Source organism: Ictalurus furcatus, chromosome 12 (genome assembly GCF_023375685.1).
Source record: "Ictalurus furcatus strain D&B chromosome 12, Billie_1.0, whole genome shotgun sequence".
Classification (NCBI taxonomy): domain Eukaryota; kingdom Metazoa; phylum Chordata; class Actinopteri; order Siluriformes; family Ictaluridae; genus Ictalurus; species Ictalurus furcatus.
The window spans coordinates 18,420,533-18,428,729 of record NC_071266.1 but is presented as its reverse complement, the minus strand read 5'-3'; the positions used below and the strand labels follow the sequence as shown (position 1 = coordinate 18,428,729).

Genomic DNA, 8,197 nt, shown 5'->3' with positions numbered 1-8,197 from the left:
TGGTTCGATTTTTCAGGCGTGTTTGATTAGGAATGGAGCTAAACTCTGCAGGACAGTGCAGTGGCCCTCCAGGACTGAAATTGCCCATCCCTGGTTTAGAAGGTAATTTCACAGTTTTAGTGGCGTCTTCCAGTATATTGTCTGGTATTTGTGTAAACAAAACGTAATGAATTTGTTTTTGTGGCTCTGATGGACTAGAATTGGAGAGGGTGAATTTTAAAAGTAATGAAAATGTGTTGATGGGATTTCAGGTGCCAGCATTGTGTATATATATAAAAAAAATTCTCTTGTCTTTATTTCAGGAATTTTAATAGAAATTAGGTATGGTCAAGTATCAATTAAAATGTAACCTTGCATTGATTAGCCTGAGTTAATGTTGTTAGTAATTGTTTAAAAATTACCATGGTAAAACAGACTTCCAAAGTATAAAAATATTGAGCTTGTCACTGTTATCACCCAAACTTCCAGTTCACTTCCACTATCCAGTTTCAATAGCTAAAAAAAAGTATTTTGTAGGCAATTTTAGCAAAGCCCTTTGTGGTAAATTAAATTGAACCAATGAAATGATCTGCAGCGCATGTTAATGTTTGTTACACAGTGTGATTAAAGGAAAATGTTTTCATGGAGGAGGGATAGGTAAGTTTGTAAAACTCTTGGGGGGGGGGGGGCTGAAATTCTAATGGTTTCCATTACAAATACCATTACAAACCATCAGCTAAGCACTAATACCATTACCATTATTGGTTCTTAACGGTATCCACTAGACATAACATGCCACCAATAGAAGGAAACAAATGACCACTAGAGACCCACAGGGACCATTACAATTCCCATTATAACCATTACATATTCTATGCGGTTTTCTATTTTTTTTTCCAGCAGGGATTGCAATAAAAACGCCACTTTTTTGGCCATGTTTTTAATCATTTAAGAAATGCCAACTACATACTGCAGAAACAATCAAACGTGCAGATACACACTTTCTCCACTAGAGCTATGGACACGCCTGAGAAGAGGAGAAACTCCTTTTGATTCGAACTTGAGAATCGGTTCTCTTAAAAGAGTCGTTCAAGGCGTGACCGATTCCTCATTAATCAACCATCATTAGGAAGTTAGCGGTACTGCTCAGACTTCAACTACAAACTGAATAATTAATGTTTATTTGGTTTTTCTGGCACTCTTCAGTGATTATACATCATGGGGAGCCAAGGTTCGTCTAAATGTAATACTATAGCTTTAAAGAGGTGTTTTATACACTGCTTAACGAGTTCATTTCAGTGTTTAGGCCATAATACTAAAAAGAAATCACCTTAACTTTAATTTCCTTTCATTTAGGTTACGGGTATAGCTCTTCTCCAGGCGGACTTTCATCCTCGAAAAACGAAAGAGAAAAAAGAAAGACAAAAGTAGGCTTAATCACTCTACTGCTAGTATCCTATATATAGTATCCTAGGGGCTACTTTTCCTCAGTGATTAAGCTCCACTTTGTCAACCCATTTATCGAGTTGCTGTGAACGAAGTCAGCATGTTAACGAATTAATTGACTAAAATAGTCCCAAGCTGTATCTAAACCATATCTATCCTCAGCAGTGTGTTTGTTTTTATCCACAGACAGCAGGAATACTACGCGTTCTGCCATGCAGTGTGTCTCAGCTCCTCTCAGCCAGAGAGCATAGAGACTCCTTCTTTGTACGAGACGTGGAGCTCAACCAGGTTAGTCTGATAATAATATTATTAGGGTAAGTGCGAATATGTTTGGACATTCTTTGAATTTCCACCTCGTCTAAGCTTTCTTGCAGTGATTTTAATACAGTATTGAAATCCCCAAGCTGTTGACTGTCTAGTAGGGTTGTCATGATACCATAAACATACCGTCCGATACTATACCAGCTGAAGTATCACGATACCATAAACATATCTCATGATACTATACCAGCTGAAGTATCACGATACCATAAACATATCTCATGATACTATACCAGCTGAAGTATCACGATACCATGAACATGTCTTCCGATACTATACCAGCTGGAGTATCACGATACCATAAACATATCGTCCGATACTATACCAGCTGAAGTCCAACAGGACAATGACCCTAAGCATATTGCCAGTTTTACACTGGAGTGGTTCAAAATCAAGGAGCCAAATGTCAAAGATCAGATTGAGAATCTGTGGAAAGTCTTAAAACTTATTTCAATGAAGAGTATTAAATTGAAAGGAAAATCTGTACCATTGCATTACTCCATTTTATATTGATAGTGTTATTGATACACTAAGTGATTAAACAAAGTGTGGGTTACGGGTGAATTTTCATTTTGCAGATATCCAAATGACTAAATTTCTGTCCAGACCTATAAAAGAAAATGAGTGTTGCCTCATCTTTATTCAGATTAAAAACTGGTACATCACAATCTCTTCACACAGGTGACTGTGGTGGGTTTGATCAGAAGATCCAAACCAAAGCTGACACATCTTGTTTACTCTCTGGATGATATGACTGGCCCCCCTCTAGAAGTCATACAGTGGGTGAATCTTGAGGTATAAAATGCCAGTATAGTATCTGCATATATAGCTTTTTTATGAATACACAAGTTTTCTTTCAAAACCTTTACTGACATTCGATGCACATTTGGTCTATTTGTATTGACTGTAGTTTTGTTCCATCATGTGTTGTCATGCACAATTTGCATACTCCGTGGTGTCAAAGAGTGGAAAATATATAAATTTACAGAAAGTAAGTGTACAGTTTGACTGGAACCTGCATCCAAGAAATGGCCTTTTCTGAATTTGTATGGACCCATGCAGCTTTTAATAAGCTCTAGTTATCAGCACCAATTATAAAACTGCTTGGTGGACATTTTTTGTAAAATTGTTCCAGCTAATTATTTAGTCATTCATTCATATGATGAATAACAAAGTACCTTATGAACATGCAACTTATTAAACATCCATTAAAAATAACAGAAATGAGTCAAGCACCATATTGCAACATTTCTGTTTTCACCTTAATGAGTCCAGGAATTTGGAAGCACGGATCTCTTTACCAACAGGATCTGCTGCTTTTGACATGATGTCTATTAGCTTTGAATTGGTTTTTCTGCTTTAGCGTTACTAACTGGTACTGGCCATCACTCACTGTGCTAATTGCCAGGTTTTCACTGAATTTGCACTGTATTTTTTTTTCCTCTCCTCATGGTAAGCAGCACTTACCATGTGCTCCCTCTGCATCATCTTCTATGAGTATTCACATCTGCCATCACACCAACTAGCAGGGTTTTGGCTGTGTAGCCACTAGCATGAGTGAGTGTTTTTTTCTCCCCATACCACATGCTGTTTATTGCTGAGTCTGCAACTGGATTTCCATTAATACACGACACTGGGGCTGAACTCCATTTTCCTCCAAATGCAGATCCCTTGTTTTTGCTCACATGGGTTGGATTTCCCCAATTTTATCACAGTATACCACAAGTGGTTAGCCACGCTGCAAGATTTGTGTTCATGCAGCTTCGGATTTGAAGATAGACACCAGCTATGTGGTCACTGCTTGCGGATTTGGATCCTGGTTTGAAGTTGAATCTGACGAAACCCCTGAGGTCTAAACTTGTTTCTGAGGCTTGTTAGTGGCAAACTCTCATCTTGGCGATGACTGATAAGCATAAAAGAAAGCGGTCTGGTTACTTTCTAGGCGAATAACAACTTGGCTTCAGTGATTGCTAAGCTGAAATTGAAGATTCAGACTCTGAGGTTATACAACTCGGAGGCTCATGCCCTTCAACAGAACCTTCCTCATTAAAGGAGCAGGAAGTTTGTCAGGGTTGTTCTTTGCCAGGGTTGCCTTGGATAGGAAATTGCAGTTTTTGGAATCAAAAAGCCAGTTTGTCCCAATGGACCCATCATGTGCCACCTCTAACTCATCTCAACCAGGTCCCACGTTCAGGGCCTAGACGAGGCCCCCTGCCACTAAAGATGCCACTTGATTCTACTCAAGTTACTCCCTTCATAATAAGTACAGCAGTTTTCATCCAATTCTAGATTTGAGCCAGTAGAGCTAGTTTTTAAAAGATTCTTCATTTTCCTATGCTAAGAGCATCTGATGTAGTGTCAAGCCGAGCAATCACAGGGCTGGTTCACATCACAAGGATCTGTACAACTCTTATTTCCATGTCCCAATCACCCCACAACAATGATGCTTTTTACGTTTTGTCTTCAAAGGACAGGCATTCCAATTCAAATTCCTACGCTTCAGTCACTCTCTAGTGCCTTGGGTGCTTTTTAATGTGTGTATATCTTTCTTCCCTGATGGCCAGTGGCATAAGGATCCTGCTCTATTTGGATTACTAGCCCCTACATGTCCCAAGCAAGGAGAAGGCCATTCAGGGTACATCCACTCTCCTCACACACACAATATAGTGCTTGGCCTTATAATGAGCAGGCAACATAATTAATCAGCAGGCAAACAGTTGCGGTACTGGCTTCAGTTCTGAATGGTAGGACTGATGACAGCAGCCTCAGTAGTAATACTCTTGGGTTTGCAGGATATTTTGGGACTGTGCAATGGTGCAGTGGACACACTGTCAAGAAGCTGCGTATGTCCAGTCAAATCTGCACTCAGAAGCGGTAGGACATCTGGGGAAGGTTTGTTGATGCACAGGTAGACCACTTTGCCAACGTCAACACATTACTGGTTGTGGATCTCACCCTTCAGACAACCCAGTGGAATAGGATGCACTGGAACATGACTGGTTTCCCCATTTATTATACACATCTCAAGGAAGAGGGTTGATGACCACTGACATACACAGTATGTGTTAATAATGAATAATATTATCAAATGGGTATATTGATTAAGTGTTTTTAAAACACATGTATTATGGTTTTGAAACGTGCCTAATTTTGTTTTAAAGGTCTCATATAATAGATTTATATGCATCCAAGGTCCAAAAAAAACTTTAATGTGCTCATAATTTAAACTGCAGCATTACATTTTTTCCCCCCATTGCCAAAAATGACTTGTTCAATGATCAGTTCTAAAGGATTCATTCTAAACTCCTCCTTTCAGTTGAGCATACTCTGCTCTGATTGGTCAGATGTCCCAGTCTGTTATGATTGGTCTATTGCTGTCAGCGAGCAGCCAATGAAGACCAGAGGCGGGGCTTTTTGTTAGGAACCTACATAGGTCTATCAGCTGTTCAGAATCGGTTCCTTCTTTTGGGAGTCAATAACTCGGTTTATAACTCTGCACTTTTGATTTTTGAAACTTTGCAAACTTTTTTACATTCACAAACAGCTATACAACACATTACATGAAAGGTAATATTTGAAAAAAACATAATAGGTGCACTTTAACAATAACCACTATGAATTAATCACTCTGCTGTTAACAAACATCTTTTTTTTTTTTTCCCCCAACAGGATGTCAATATGAATCATTGTGTTATTTCGCCTGGGTCATATGTCAAAGTAGTGGGAAGCCTACGCTCCTTTCAGGTGTCTCTTTTGCTCTTAATGTTTTTAGTGCTATACATCACATAATATACAGGGTGTCCCCAAACTCCCCATACGTATGGGGCTATATATGGCAGAACCACGTCAGTTTTGCGTTCTTCAGCGGATGTTCGTGGACGTCCACTCCTTGGTCGGTCCGCAACACTTCCAGTCTTCGTATTTGTTAATACGTTTGGCAACAGTGCTGTGTGATGTGCTTGCCATGTTTCCTGTTCAAGTCCATCGCAACCTTGCGGGCAGCTTCCCAATCCAGCCATGAGAATGATTTCAGTACAAAAAAAAAAAACATTTTGGAAGACATTTTGCAAAAATGTGTTAATTTCTCATATGTATGGAGACTTTTGGAGACACCCTATAGTACATAGATAGGATAAGACCTTTGCAGGTTATTCTATATATAGCTGTTATGTCCAGTCAGTTGTAATATAACTGCAGTTATATTACAAGAAAGACGGTATAATACCTCCTGTATGAGCATGTGCAATTTGACTTGTAGAATTTTTCTTGTGTCAGCACCACAGGTCCATGGTAGCTTTCAACATTCGCTGTCTGGAAGACTTTAATGAGATCACTTCGCACATGTTGGAGGTGATACAGGCCCATCTGCATAGTGATAGCAGCTCATATAGCAGGGTGAGATTGGTGTCATGAGTACACTATTACTTTATGGCAGTTGGTTGTTGTTGTTTTTATTGTACTAAGTAGTGAACTGATGGGTCAGTTGTAGCTCAGTGTTTAAGGCATTGGCCGACGGGTTACTGATTGGAAGGTTCAAATCTCAGCTCCACCAAGCGTAATAGTAGCAGTTTTAAAACCAATGACTTTCTGTTTTGCATGTAACATTTTCTTGTTCCAGATGAAGAATGAGACCTCAACTATAATAAACACATCATCACATGCAAGTGACCCAGCCACCATTGGTTTTACAGCCAATCAGAGGCAGGTGGGTGGACATCCTTTCCAATTTAATTCCACACATTCTTACAGTCCCTTTCTCTCTCTCTCACACACACAGACTGGTGCATTTAAGTTTAGAACTTAAGATGGTAATGCAGGCAATTAATGTCTGTTTTTTAAGGTTAATTTGGAAAGATATGAAGTCTAGTAATGTGCATGCATTTGTAGGCACTATATAGTGCTCCATATTGTATTACTGTGGAATTCTCTGAACTGTTCTGTAGGTATTTACTTTGATTAAGAGCTGTCCTTTGGCCGAGGGCATCAGTATGGAGTGCTTGAGGAAGTCGCTCAAATATCTCTCCCTCTATGACATCAGGTAGAGGCTTAATTTATCCCACACTTTATTTTGTCTTTGACTTTTGTCATGCAGAGATTGATGTGAAAAGGTGTTTTTGGAATTTTATTGAATTTTAATATGACCGCCAAATAGATTTTTTGCTTGCTTACTGAAACCACCTGCTCTAGTAACAAGTGATTTATCCCGGTTACTCATTCAGGTGGAAAATATTGACCGTTATAAACATGTATACACTGTAGAAGCTACTGTCAAAATAAAATAACCTTTTTTCCTGAACAATGTTTGATTAAACTTTTCAGTAATTAATAAATTTAATATGAACCAAATACATGTCTTTGTGTTGTAGGACTTGCCTGCAGTTTCTTATAAACGAAGGGCACATTTTCTCCACAATTGATGACTTCCATTTCAAGTCTACTAATTTCTAAAGTAATTTGGTGGTTTGAAGACACAGTCTTTAAAAATGCCATCATATTTTTTTGTATCGAGTGGACAGTTTAAATGACAATTAAAAAAAAAAGCCTGCCCTTGTATATTTCAGTTGTTTACATAGTTAGAAAATGATTTGTAAATTAATAATCTAGAATGCATTTGTTTTTGGTGATTTGTGTTGTTTTGACTATTGCTCTTGCAGATGTTTGAAATTGTGTTTAAATATATAACTTGCATAGTAACTTGTGTGTTGTTCTTACTCACAATTTGTTGTATTGTTTCTCTGGATAGTTGGGATAATAATAAAGAAAACTTGCAATTATTTTTGGCTTGTTTATGTATATATAAAATTGTTTAAATTGGATGTATAAGTGTGCAATTTAAAAGAGAAAAAAAAAAAAGAAGTGGTGAAACTGCACATTTGAAGATCGGCAAGACCAGACCAGACCAGATGATGTTCGTAAACTGTTCGCTTTTATTTTTTCCAGTTTTCAACTGCTCAGTGCTTTTCTGCTCACAACGGTTTTAAAGAATGTTTGAGTTACTGTAGCTTTTCTGTTCATGCAGAAATGTTTAATTTTTTTGTTTTTCATCATTCTGTGTAAACTGTACTCTAGACCCAGTGACTGTGAGTGCCAATTCCAGTAGATCAGCACGTTCTGAAATACACAAACCAGCCCATTTGGCACCAACAACCATTGCATGGACTGTCATTGAGAGAACTCTCATGTGAACATTAACTGACGGTCTTGACCTCCATTTTGGAAAAAAAAAAAAAAAACATCACAGAAATTTGAATGGTTTCCACTACAAATACCATTACAAACCAGCTGTTAACCATTCAAATCATTACCATTACTATTATTTGTACTTAATGAAATGCTGACATAACATGTCAACCAATAGAAGGCAACAAATTACCAGTAGAGACCATTAGTTTCTATAAAAACCAATACAATTCCCATTATATCTGTGAAAACCATTACGAATTTTATAAGG

The 8,197-nt window shown here is 38.0% G+C and overlaps 1 protein-coding gene across 1 annotated transcript; it reads left to right on the top strand.

The window, feature by feature from the left end:
- Positions 1–7: 7 nt before the first annotated feature.
- LOC128615664 (replication protein A 32 kDa subunit-like) lies at positions 8–7,560 on the top strand. The gene is made up of 9 exons (XM_053637893.1): positions 8–102; positions 1,336–1,406; positions 1,612–1,713; positions 2,428–2,541; positions 5,416–5,490; positions 6,022–6,141; positions 6,365–6,451; positions 6,690–6,784; positions 7,113–7,560. Exons 1-9 carry the CDS (start codon positions 33–35, stop codon positions 7,192–7,194), a joined length of 816 nt encoding a protein of 271 aa, XP_053493868.1. The 5' UTR covers positions 8–32; the 3' UTR covers positions 7,195–7,560.
- Positions 7,561–8,197: the final 637 nt, after the last annotated feature.

What these genes read in the sequence shown, in the direction of transcription:
- LOC128615664 (XM_053637893.1), top strand. Translation starts at nt 33, where the DNA reads ATGGAGCTAAACTCTGCAGGACAGTGCAGTGGCCCTCCAGGACTGAAA. An exon ending in ATAGCAGCTCATATAGCAGG is followed by an intron (nt 6,142 to 6,364) that starts GTGAGATTGGTG and finishes TTCTTGTTCCAG; the next exon opens with ATGAAGAATGAGACCTCAAC. An exon ending in TTACAGCCAATCAGAGGCAG is followed by an intron (nt 6,452 to 6,689) that starts GTGGGTGGACAT and finishes ACTGTTCTGTAG; the next exon opens with GTATTTACTTTGATTAAGAG.